At 36.7% G+C, this 13,104-nt stretch overlaps 1 protein-coding gene across 1 annotated transcript in view; it reads left to right on the top strand.

The window, feature by feature from the left end:
• Nucleotides 1–13,104, top strand: part of LOC107293618 (dynein heavy chain 9, axonemal) — an 80,332-nt gene that overhangs the window by 41,017 nt on the left and 26,211 nt on the right. The window contains exons 25-34 of the mRNA XM_015822772.1: nucleotides 582–742; nucleotides 1,711–1,867; nucleotides 2,561–2,665; nucleotides 4,017–4,174; nucleotides 6,555–6,693; nucleotides 7,168–7,455; nucleotides 8,528–8,738; nucleotides 9,903–10,030; nucleotides 11,111–11,219; nucleotides 12,723–12,870. Coding sequence (XP_015678258.1) covers nucleotides 582–742; nucleotides 1,711–1,867; nucleotides 2,561–2,665; nucleotides 4,017–4,174; nucleotides 6,555–6,693; nucleotides 7,168–7,455; nucleotides 8,528–8,738; nucleotides 9,903–10,030; nucleotides 11,111–11,219; nucleotides 12,723–12,870 — 1,604 coding nt within the window. The remainder of the gene's footprint in view (nucleotides 1–581; nucleotides 743–1,710; nucleotides 1,868–2,560; nucleotides 2,666–4,016; nucleotides 4,175–6,554; nucleotides 6,694–7,167; nucleotides 7,456–8,527; nucleotides 8,739–9,902; nucleotides 10,031–11,110; nucleotides 11,220–12,722; nucleotides 12,871–13,104) is intronic.

Genomic DNA, 13,104 nt, shown 5'->3' with positions numbered 1-13,104 from the left:
TTCCTAATCTTTCCTTCTTTCCTCTAGCCAAGATTAAAATAGGTTCCAAATTTGATAGTAGTCTGTATCTTCTTTATCTTTCAACCTCATAGTTAATCTGTCCATCTCTGCACATTCCAATATTTTCCTGATTATTTCTTCTTCTGATGGCAGTCCTTCATTCTTCCAGTATTGTGCAAAAATTATTCTCGCTGCTGTAGTAATGTGTAAGATTAAATATAATTTCTGCTTATTAGTCTTTTCAGGCATAATACCTAGTAAAAAAAGTTCAGGTTTAAAATCCACTTGTTCACCCAATATTTTTTCTAACCACATATGTATCTTTCTCCAATAGGCCTTTGCCTTACCACATGTCCACCAAATGTGATAATATGTGCCTATGTTATGTTTACATTTCCAACATCTGTCTGACATATTTTTAAACATTTTTGCTAATCTTGCTGGCGGCCGGTGCCATCTATAAAACATTTTATACAGATTTTCTTTGTATGAGGTTGACATTGTTAATTTGTAGTTCTTAATTGCATCTGAGTTTAGGCTGAATCTTTTGTTTTACCTTATTCATATTTTTGCGCTTAAAGGTGGACAATGCACAGGTCTTTCTTTGGCTATCACAACTCCGACACAGGTGGGCAGAAGAAGAGAAGCACTGTTACGCAAACATTTGTGATGCCCAATTCCTATATTCTTATGAATACCTTGGGAACACGCCACGGCTAGTTATCACTCCTCTAACAGACAGGTAGGGGTCTGGATGACTTCATGAGAGAGAAAACATTATTGATAAAGTGCCATGAATCTTGGATGGTTGTTATAAAATTGGGGCGTGTGTGTTAGTTTTGCAAAAGCATGCACTTTCCAATAGGCAGTTGTGCTTGTAAGTCTTGATTAGCAGAGATTCAATTCAGATCCAGCTGCTGTCTTTCTTAAAAGACATTTCTCCTTCTTAGACCTAGAAGAAGGATATGAAACAGAAGGATATGAAACAGATGTGAGGATTTTATGTCGCAGTGCAATGCTTTAAATAAGTTGCCTATGAAACAAATAGCACTGCTTTTATCAGAATGGTCATTGTTGACATTTATCAATGGCTGGAAGCCCCTTATAGACTTTTGTGTAAGAAAGAAAATGATTGTGTGATTTCTATTTTTGTTGATTAGAAAGTATAGGTTATAGAAAGAAGGGAATTTTAATGAAATCTTGGAGCAAGTGGTTTGATTAGAATTGCATGTACGATATAACTGCTAAGGGGAAGATTGGAAGCTGCATGGGTGTGTATGTGCATTTCATGTTTTTTGTTTTATTTTTCTTTTCTCTATCTTCTTTCCTTTCTTTTTTTAAATTCTTATTATCCATGTAAACTCTTGTAATAAAAACATTTGTTTTTAAAAAAGGGTCCTTTTCTGTAATTATCTGTAGGCTTTGCAGTGTTTCCGAATTTGCCTACCTCATCAGAGAGAAGCCAACTTACTTTGTTTCTGAATAGTTACAAATGATGTAGACTCATTTGCTTGATGTTATTCCAGCATTGTAATCCACCCAAATTCATCTCCTTTCTACAAATTTTCTATGGAATTTATTTTATTTCTACCTAAAATTATAAAGGAGTCATTGGTGGGTTATCAGTAAAAATTGGATTAGGGGGAAAGTATGCAACCAACGTTATTCATTTCTGTTTTCTGTTCTTTCCTTCCTCTTTGTGCCTGGGAGATGTTATATCACTCTCACGCAATCATTACACCTAACGATGAGTGGGGCACCTGCAGGGCCAGCTGGTACCGGGAAAACTGAGACCACCAAAGACCTTGGCCGAGCTCTTGGCATCATGGTATATGTGTTCAACTGTTCAGAGCAAATGGACTATAAGGTAATGGCTGGAAAACGATTGACCACATTAATACAAACATGATCTAATTCTTCTATTGTATCCATATAAAAAAGTTAATACTTTTTTGAATTGGTAACTCCCTGCTATGTGGAGGGGACCAGAAAAAAAAGCCTTGGGAGAAGTATGTCCCCTATGTCAGGGCTTTTCAACCAGTGGTACGGGTACCACCTGTGGTACATTGGCACCTGGCAGGTGGTACGCAACCATCCTAGAAAAGTGGTAGCGGGGGAGGGGAATGAGAGTGCCGCCGGGTGGGCAGGCAGGTGTTTTGCTTGGCTGTGCCTTGGGGGACACTTTTTTCAGTGCCATTGTAACTTCGAACAGTCACTAAGCAAACTGTTGTAAGTCGAGGACTACCTGTACTTTATCACTTTTTTCCTTTTTTTTTAATGGGTCATCAAGTTTTTGACACTTTGCTAAGCGACTGGTGGTACTCGGATATTGCCATATCCTAAAAGTGAAAAGGTTGAAAGGTTGAAAAACCCTGCCCTACGTAATAAAAATGTACACTTGAGAAATATATGATTCATATTTGTCAATGCAGCTTCTATGTTAAGTTCCATCTTTGTGTAATCATTGTCTAGAGAACCTTCTAAATTGTTTATGAAGCTGGAAATAGATTACATGCTGTTCACGACTAAACAGATTCTACCATCTTTCTCTCTCTTGAAGTCTTGTGGAAACATTTATAAAGGTCTTTCCCAGACGGGGGCATGGGGCTGTTTTGATGAGTTTAACAGAATCTCTGTTGAGGTTCTTTCGGTTGTGGCTGTACAGGTAGGTAAAACATATCTCCTAAATGCAATTTTTTTTAAAAAAAGGGGAGCAGGACTGTTGCAGGACTTTGGTCCAGTGGAGTATCCCATTTGACCACGTTGATTACTAATCTGGGTATAGGTTCCAGTTTAGGGTTTTCTAAATGATCCATTCTTTCCCTACAGCAAGGTTCTGCTCTTTTGGGTTAATACTCATATTATTCTTTGTGTGAGGTTTCTTAGTCATACTGGCTGTATTTCTTCCCTGGTAGAAGCCAGTATTGGAATTTACTGTTTTTGCTTTCCCTAAGAAAGTTGACACACACTTTCAAATATTCTATTCTTGGGAACTAATTTCTCGATTGCTGAATTTTCCTATGTTTTTTAATTAAACGTCTGTAGAAAAAAATGCCAGATCTGGAGGACGAGGATAGCACTTATAGTACTTAACATCCTGAAATTTGTGAAATGCTCAAGAAATTTCTTCCACATTTTTAACCTTTTGCAATGAGAAGCTCAAGATGCAAAGAGTTATAGAAATTTTATCATATGTGGCCAAAAATCTATTCAGAATTCCTCTTTAATGATTAATGAATAGAAACGTTTGGTAATTATAACTATTAAGCAGCTTGACATAAAGTTGCCTATAATAATCTTGATAATATATAGCTCTACCATTTTTGAATTAGGAGTATCTTCTCAGTCATAATTAGAATTAAGTTTCCTGAAGGACACCTGTCTTTGTATTTTTCATCCTAATAACTCTGAAATAGTGACTAAGTTTTTATAGGACAGTAAGTAATATTAAGGGTGAAATAGCTTGGTAAAATATGCAAATGCTATCTGATTTTAGAATGTTATTGCTTCCATCTAGTTTATTCTTCTTATTCAGAACTTGATTAAAAATGCGTAGAAATGAAAGGAACTGTCTTTTTCTTAATGCTTTAATAACAGAAGGTATTCAGGAGATACCGTCTCTAAAATAAATCTTTGCTACAAGATGTGTTAAGGTTCAGGCATTGAATAGTTTAAGGAAACCTTTAGTTTATATCTCTTACATTTGATGTTATGCTTTAATGATAGATATATAATTAAAAATGAAAAACAGGAATAAAGAATTCCTCAATTTTAATTATTCTTAATGTAATAGTCAAGTTACAGCATACAAAATGATTTTAAACACAAAATTTGTTTAAATTCTTATCTGTTTTAGGCAGCTAATGGCCAGCTCATGTCTGTCCCAGCATTAACTTATAAGCAGTTAGCCAAATCAATTAAAATCTATAGAACCATTATTTTTCTTTTTCCAAGATATTGATATGTTTTGTTAAATCCGCTAAGCTTGTTAACAAACCATCTTCTCTTACTGTCAGGTGAAAAGCATACAGGATGCTATAAGAGACAAAAAACAGAATTTTAATTTCCTTGGAGAAGACATTAAATTAGTTCCTTCTGTTGGTATATTCATTACTATGAATCCAGGCTATGCAGGACGTACGGAACTGCCAGAGAATTTGAAGGCTCTTTTTAGGTGAGGCAGTGACCTAATTTTGTGAAATTTGTGATTGTGGTTTATTAAAAGTATTTACCTCATTTCTCATGGCAACAGTTGGAAGAACTGTTCAGCATAATTTAGTGTAGTGTAGTTTAATTGTTTTAATGGACAAAGACCAAAAACAAATGTAGCAGAAAACAGCAAAACACATTATAAATAGCCAAAATGCTTACATAAAATGTTTTAAGGTTTCCAGAATTGCTAAACAATTGAGCGTGTAATAGCGATGGCAATTGCTATAAATTTAGTGTTCTTCTAGAACTATCTCGTGACCTGTCAGCTAAAAGGAGGGCACTATCTCCTCAGAGTTCATATGAGTGGAGGTGTTATGACACTGAATTGACACACGGTATAGAGGGGGCAGGGTGAAAGCACAGGAGATATTGATTCTGTTTCTTCAAGCGAGTCAGGGGAGATTCTATCCTGTGCAGAGATGTGTTAAATCTTCTCTCTAGCAGCAAAGATGACCATAAATTCCACCAGGTGAGAGCAGAGAATGGGCAAAGAATATTTGCTACTTATTATGTACTGTAGCATGGGAGAATGGCCTCCAAAGCAAATCCACTTTGTACAATTTTGGGGTTTTGCTTAGGTTATCCTGGCTTGAGTTATTTGATGATTAAGAGAGCCTACTGGTCAAATCAAATCAAAAATAGGAGGTCACTTTGTTCCAATACTGTCCAACCTCTTTCAAGATAAACCAAAGTTAGACAGCAGGTTGATAATAACTGCACCCAAATGCTTTGGCCTCAAGGGAAGCAGAATTCCCAGGATCCTTCCTTGGCCTGTGCTATTCAGAACTTTTGCAAATGACTTGCAAAAGATGGGATGCAAAGAAGGCTTGCTAAATTTGCAGACAACAGAGAAATTAAAGACCAAAAAAATCAGAGTTCAAAAAATATCTCAATGAGCTTGAACATTGTGTCATCTGACAGAATGATATTCACTGGTGACAATTGCAAAATCCTGCATCTGTCTAAAAAAAATCAAATGCACAGGGTCAGGTTTGAGGGGATCTTGCCTTGGAAACAGTGGAGGTGAAACAATACAGGAATCTTAGCGATGGGAAGCAAGTTGATTGTGAGGATGTAATTGAGCAGTGTGATTTAGCAGTAAAAAAACCAATTCAGACACCTTCCTCAAACAGACCTCAAAACAGACTCTGGGCAGTATATAATAAAATAAAATATTTATACAGTATATAAAGTTAAAATTTAGAAAGAAGCAAGAATATTAAAATTAATTAAAAGCTGAAGCTTCATGGCACTAGCCAGCCCCTAAAAATGGCCATTATATTATACCCAACACTATTTAGACTGAACTTGGAGCAAGTACCTCATTGCCAGCTATGTCCAGTCACTTCAGAGGTGGCCCTACCTTTTGGCTGGGGAAGTCCATAAAAGCTCTCCTTGGCTGCGTGTCTCATGGAGAAAGTTAGGGATGGCCTGCCGTACATAGACCAAGGACGCAATGACTGCAAATGAAGATAGTAAACCAGGTCCAACTCCTGTTCCCTTTCATCATACTGGAACCATCCACCTTGTTGGTCCTTGATGTTGTCACCTCCAACCAGTGATAGCAAACTGCTTCCACAGTGTCCTGTGATATAAACAGCACTCTAAAACTTTTGCAACATATGCATAACTTCCACATACTTCTGTGGTGCACCATTGGCATACATCTCCTTCCAGTACTATTAGAAAAAAAAGATGATCTATAACAGGGCTCCCCAACCTTGCCCACTTTACGACTTGTGGACGTCAACTCTCAGAATTCCTCAGACAGCCATGCTCTAGTCCAACCCTCTGCTCAGGCTGGCTGAGGAATTCTGGGGGTTGAAGTCCACAAGTCATAAAGTGGCCAAGGATGGGGACCTCTGATCTATAAGTTCCCTTCAATCTTTCTCTGATAGTTCATGTGGTAACATAGAATATAGGATCCACTTTTGCTAACCTTGAAGAAATTATACTGTTATTTGAACTTTAGATATGTAGAGACTGGAGGAATAGTTTTAAATACTATTGCAGCAGGTCAGCTAAAGTATTGTTAATTTGTGAAGCCTGAAATTTTAGTTTGTTTAATATTTGTCTATAGAACAGAAATGAAGATAAAAGAGTACAATTCAAAGTTATAGAATAATCTTTGTATATGGAAGCTCTAGATTCAATTCAGCAGGGTATCTTGAATTTGTGCTTATCTGTTTTACTTCTTAAAGACCATTACCCATAGGTGATGTGACAAAGGCAATATCCCCCAAATCCAGAAAAGCTTCTCTGTATGAATAGGGTAAATGGACAAAACATTTTGGTATTGTATAAGGCACTTTCCTGATGCATTTTGTGGACTTTTTTTCTAGACCATGTGCGATGGTTGTGCCAGACTTTGAGCTGATCTGTGAAATTATGCTGGTGGCTGAAGGATTTATCGAAGCCCGGTTATTAGCTAGGAAGTTTATTACCCTTTATCAGTTGTGCAAAGAACTTCTATCCAAGCAAGTAAGTACATTTAAATAATTATATCATATCAGATGTAGACAAATTTTAGCTCTGAAAACAACTTCGGTGATATATTATGCATACATTTATTTTTCCAAAGCATTCTATAATATAAATATCTGGATTGTTTTAATTTACCAAATAACTAAGTTGTAGGGGATGTGGATTTTACTCTTTCTGTTTCTGGAATTAGGATCTTCCAGGCAGGGTATTAATTTTCAACATTTCTTATCAAGTCCATTATACAAGTTGTCTCCTGATATCACTTCCTTAACCTTGATAGTTCCAGACTGATTACAAGAAGGCTTAGGTTTCAGGTCGTTTCAACAGGAAATTGAGGATCAAGGCAAGAATATCATTAGTCTCTGCTCCTTTGATAGCATGCAGAAATATGCAGAGATATTTAGCTTCAGGCGTGGTGCGTGTATGAGTTGAAATGAATTATCCTCTTCTTTCTTTTCTCCTCCATATTAGGATCATTATGACTGGGGATTGCGTGCAATCAAATCAGTCTTGGTTGTAGCCGGGTCCCTCAGGAGAGGAGACCCAGACCGTCCTGAAGATCAGGTGCTGATGCGCTCTCTCCGGGACTTTAACATTCCAAAGATTGTGACAGATGACATGCCAGTATTCATGGGTCTGATTGGAGACTTGTTTCCGGCTTTGGATGTCCCAAGAAAACGAGACCTCAATTTTGAATCCTTTGTAAAACAAGCTGTGCTGGAACTCAAACTTCAACCGGAAGACAACTTTGTACTCAAGGTAAGACGGTGATTTTCATTCATTCAGCCTTCAGACTGTAGCCAGAATGCTTTGATTTTCTTATTTTTTTTTTGAGATGGTAGTTTATTCTGCCTAAGAATCAAGGGAATATGTATATGTAATATATGCATTTAATTATTAATCACTGATGTTGTATTTTGCATCGATAGTTCTTCAGGTTTTCATTCTTATCCCATTGTGTTTCACTATTGTTTCTTTATTTTATGAACGTTAGGGAAAAATTGAAAGCAAGACTGCCAAATTGTAAATCTTTTCTAGAATTCTACAATGCAAAAATTTTAAAATATCTATTTATTTGTATCCCACCTTTATTATTTTTACAAATACCTCAAGGAGGCCAACATACCTAATACTCCTTCCTCCTCCTATTTTCCCCACAACAACAACCCTATGAGATGGGTTGGGCTGAGACGAAATAACGGGCCCAAGATCACCCAGCTGGTTTTCATGGCCAAGGCAGGATTTGAACTCATGGTTTTCCAGTTTTATTCTTCAAAAAAGTTTATTGTAGGCCTCCTAAATATTGGAAAACAGCAGCCAGAATGATTGAACTCCCTCACAAGGAATCATTTCAATGCTTTGTACCTATTAGCTTAGTAAAAAGAAAATAAAGGGGGATATGAAAATGGTAAGTAAAATGAAACATAGAGACATATCAACATTCTAGATCTTAGGCTCATCGTACAAAGTTTAAGCACTGAGAGACTCAGGACAAAGAAAATGATGTTCTTTATGCAGCACGCAGTTAACTTGTAGAATTTTTTCTATAATCAACTTAGTAAACCTTTAAAGGGAATTAGACACATTCATGGAGAATAAGTAGAATGCTAATGATTGGCCATCAAATAGTGGACTTGTTTCCACCCCCACCCCCCATTCTGGCATGGTTTTTATTACTGTATTTCTATTTTATCCTGCTTGTGTCTGTTAACCAGTTGTGGAACTTAGGTGTTCAGTTTCTTTTGAAGAGTATATATAGCACTTGTCTGCATAGCAAGTAATAAGTGTGATCGCAGTGTGGTGTTTTTTTCTCATTGGCTTCTTACTCAAGGTAGTACAGCTTGAAGAGCTCCTTGCCGTTCGACACTCAGTCTTTGTAGTGGGCAACGCAGGCACAGGCAAGTCCCAAGTGCTGAAATCTCTGAACAAGATTTACCATATTATGAAGCGGCGACCTGTTTGGACAGACCTCAATCCAAAAGCAGTGACCAATGATGAACTCTTCGGCATCATCAATCCATCTACAAGAGAATGGAAAGATGGTAAGATCACGGCTGTGCATTGAAATCCAATAAAAGGGTTATTTCTTTCATTAAACTTGCCAAATCACAAAAAACAGTTACAAAAATCCAACCTCTAAGGGTTTGCTTTGAGTTGTTTTAGAACAGAACAGCTTCAAGGTATGATTGAGAGACATCTAGGAAATAGTCCATATTATCCACTATGGCCATAAAAGAGAATATGCAGTTATATGGTCTCTGTTGTGTTCAGATCTGTTGTGTCTGGAACAAACAATGAAAATACAGAAGTCTCCCAAGCATGCATAGAAGGTTTCCTCAAATCTTTTTTTTAAGCAAAGGCTTCATTTTTGGAAAGTCAATATACTTTGTCCTAAAGATGCTTAAACAGTTTTGAGACAGAATTGGAAGGGATCTTGGAGGTCTTGTAGTCCAACCTCCTGCTCAGGCAGGAAACCATTTCAGACAAATGGCTGTCCAGTCTCTTTTTAAAAACCTCCAGTGTTGGAGCATTCACAACTTCTGGAGGCAGGTTGTTCCACCGAATAATTGTTCTAACTGTCAGGAAATTTCTCCTTAGTTCTAGGTTGCTTCTCTCTTTGGTTAGTTTCCATCCGTTGCTTCTTGTCTTGTCTTCAGGTGCTTTGGAATATTTAAGTATTTAAGTATAAGTATTTAAAATACACCTGCACCTACAAAATATTTTTTTCAAAGAAATTCCCCATGGTGCAAAACAAGGATATTTTTTGTGCTTCATAACATTCTGTAATTTTTCAAAGATACAAATTTGTGAACCTTTGACTATATTTATGTTGTTTCTGTGAAAATAATATTGAGCCCAACAATTAGGAAGAATGAGTAAAGCAGTTGCAAAAGCTTTTTCAAAACCATAGTTCTTTTTTTACTTTCCTTTTTTTTTAATAAGAGTGCCTAAGGTAGTTTTTTTATTGCCCTATCAGTCTCAGTTGTGTAAAATGATGTGAGATTATTTTCCAATGAGATTATTTATTATTTATTTGATAATAATTCATTTCTTCTTGAATGCAATTCTATTCATACCCTGTTGTTTTTTTAATTACCAGATTTAATTAACTGCATCTAGTTTTCCTTTGCTCATTTGCATGTATGTTGATTAAAACTTTTGCAAGTTACTAGTAAGTGTAGAGAGGATGCTTATGGTCTCTTTAGGATTGTTCTCATCGATTATGCGAGATTTAGCCAACATCACACATGATGGCCCCAAATGGATTGTGTTGGATGGTGATATTGATCCAATGTGGATTGAATCTCTCAATACTGTCATGGATGACAATAAGGTAAAAGACAAGTTAAAAGGTAATAAATATTTTTAAATGTAAGGTATAGAACACCTATGAATTATCTTTATAGTGATTTTAGTCATAACAAATTAAACCAGATAATGTTCAACTGAGTTTTCAGAAATCTACCTTGAGTTTTCAGAAGAATATTTTCAAATAATAATAAAGTATTATTTGAACATTAAATATTCAAATAATATTTTCAAATAATAAAATAATATTAATAGCTTAATAGTAATATTAGCTTAATATTAGCTTAATATTAATTAAGCTATTCCTTTGGTCAATAGTTCTGAAAAATCAATGTTTCTGTGACCCTTTTAAAAAGCAGGTTGCAAGACCTCTGTCATTTACTGCTAGAACAATTGAAGTGTTGTCAATTGGATTTCTACGGGGAATGTGCAGGCCTTTCGTTCCCTACGGAAGGCTGCCATCTTGACTCTTTTCAACTCCCTCTGCAGATGCCCATGTTTCATGGTTTATGCTGGGCTGCCTCTGAGAATTAGTACATGTTGCTGCTGCTAAAATGTTGTGAAATGCTGGAGTTATATCATCCCTTTATCCTGCCAGATATATTGACTGCTAGGCCATTTTCTCAATGATTTCAAGTTGCTGTTCAGTACCTTTTAAACCATGATAAATTTGGGGAAATTTGTAGGACCACTCCCGTGAAGCTCAGCTGTTTTGGCCCCTTAACATGTTCCATTGCCTTCTTCAGCATACGTGGTGAGAATGTTTTCTAGGGTGGGACTTCCCTAATGAAGGCTCAGGTTTCCTTCCATGCCCGACTCAAGACCATTTTCCTTTAAATAAACTAAACTAGTTTAAACTAAATCTAATCATTTAAATAAATGATTTCATACTTCATTTAATTTTCATTGCTTTGCCTTGTTGTCTTGCTGATTCTTTTAATTTACGGTGTTTTCAAATAATTATGATTTTACAGTTTGTAAGACATTATAGCGAGCCCTCTTTGGAGAAATAATGTGAGGTATACATTTTACACTCTCTTTTCCAAGGGGTTGCTGTGGGTCACGTTATGCTTTGAATTTCCAATCTGGATGCCTTCTTTTGCAGGTATTAACACTAGCAAGCAACGAACGGATCCCGCTCAACCCCACCATGAGGCTACTGTTTGAGATCAGTCATCTGCGGACTGCTACTCCAGCCACTGTGTCCCGAGCAGGTAGTTGATGGAGGAAAGAAAGAAAACAGCTTTATCCTTAGCATGGCAAAATATGGGAAAAACCATGCTTAACTTTAGGAAACTTGCATTTAAATCTAGTGGCTGCCAGAGGTATTGGATTATAATTGCCATAATCTTACAGATGGACTGGCTATGCTAAGCATGAATCATTGCCATGAGATGGACAAGTATATACATTGTACAAACAAAAAACAAACAAACATACAAATGAATTAAATTTGCTACATTGAGATCACCTCTATGTAGGCTAGACTATAGAATATATTTTTCTTTAGAATTGCATTCAGAGAAATTTGAGCCAGAGGCAATTAGAGTTTTGTCTTAAGCTCTGAACCATGCTTAAGGATATAATGTTTAAGAATATGCCTCTTATCTAAGCTTATTACAGTTAACAACAATAGATGGGGGCCATGTAGACAAACTGATTTGTCTAGTTTTTGATATAAGTACTTGTCAGGATATCTACAGGGAGGTGATGCACGTTAAAAAAAAAGGTGGGATTTTGATTGTGTGATTATAGCTGCCATCTTGATTTTCCGACTCCTCCCAGCTGCTTCCAACACTTGTTCGGGGCTTCACATTTCTTTTGTTATCACAGATAATAGTGAATGCTGTAAATTTTGCCTACCGAGTTTTGCCACAAATTGTAGCACGTATCTAAGTAGCTGTATACATACCAAGGGAGCCTTTGTATTAAAATCTATGTCTTCCAGATTTGCTTGGTTTAAAGCAAAACTGACATCAGATATGTTTTACCTAGTATCTGACTGTATATTCCTTACCTGATTTTTAGAGCTGTGGTGGTTAGAATGTAGTATTGCAAGCTAATTCTGCTAACTGTAAGGAGTTTGATTCCTTTGATCCTGACCAGCTCAAGGTTGACTTAGCCTTCTATACTTCTGAGGTCGGTAAAATGAGGACCCAGATTGTTGGGGGCAATATGCTGAGTCTGTAAACCACTTAGAGAGGGCTGTAAAGCACTACGAAGCGGTATATAAGTCTAAGTGCTATTGCTATTATTTTTAGAGCCTGAATCCAGGTTCCAAACATGCAAATGCCAGTGCATAGCCAGTCCCTCTGTAAGATTATGGTAGTTATATTCCAATCCATCTGGTGGGCACTAGCTTTAAATGGTGGTTTCCACAAGTTAAGAGTTTGGCACAAAATGTATACATTTTAGCCTCTGTTTTCTCACATGGTGGCACCTGGATGATTTTGTCAGGACTCAGAATCAAAGCAAGATCAGGGCCAGTTGGTACTCAGATGGAAGTACTCAGGAAATCTCAGAGCCATATATGAGGTTGGGAGAGAGAGAAAAAATATCCCAGAAGTAGGCATTACCTTCCCACTTCCATTTTATAGTTAGGAAAACAAGGGCATATCCATGACATCATCAGGAGGTAGGTTTAACTTCTAGGAAACTTTCTACAGTAATTTAGATGTGGAAATTCTAAGACTAACCCCGATATTTTACTTCTTCAGGGATCCTTTATATCAATCCAGCTGATCTAGGCTGGAATCCCCCTGTGAGTAGTTGGATTGATAGAAGAGAAACTCAGTCAGAAAGAGCTAACCTGACCATTTTGTTTGACAAGTATTTGCCAGTTTGTCTGGATACACTTCGAACCAGGTATGGTAAAACAGCATTACGGCAGAGTTGACACAATTTTTTTACTGCATTGCATTTAACATGAGTTTTTATTAAGTAATGATAAGAATCTCATATTTGCAAATGTCTCCTAATATCTGGTTAGCCTTCATTAATTTCTGCAGTTCATTTCTTGTTTGAATTCAGTATCAACCTTATGGAGTGGAGGGTAATCAGATCTGAGCTGGAGAGAGAGAGAGAGAGAGAGAGAGAGAG

Source organism: Protobothrops mucrosquamatus, unplaced genomic scaffold (assembly GCF_001527695.2).
Source record: "Protobothrops mucrosquamatus isolate PMUCROS unplaced genomic scaffold, P.Mucros_1.0 scaffold1675, whole genome shotgun sequence".
Classification (NCBI taxonomy): Eukaryota; Metazoa; Chordata; class Lepidosauria; order Squamata; family Viperidae; genus Protobothrops; species Protobothrops mucrosquamatus.
This window is presented reverse-complemented; position numbering and strand designations above follow the sequence as displayed.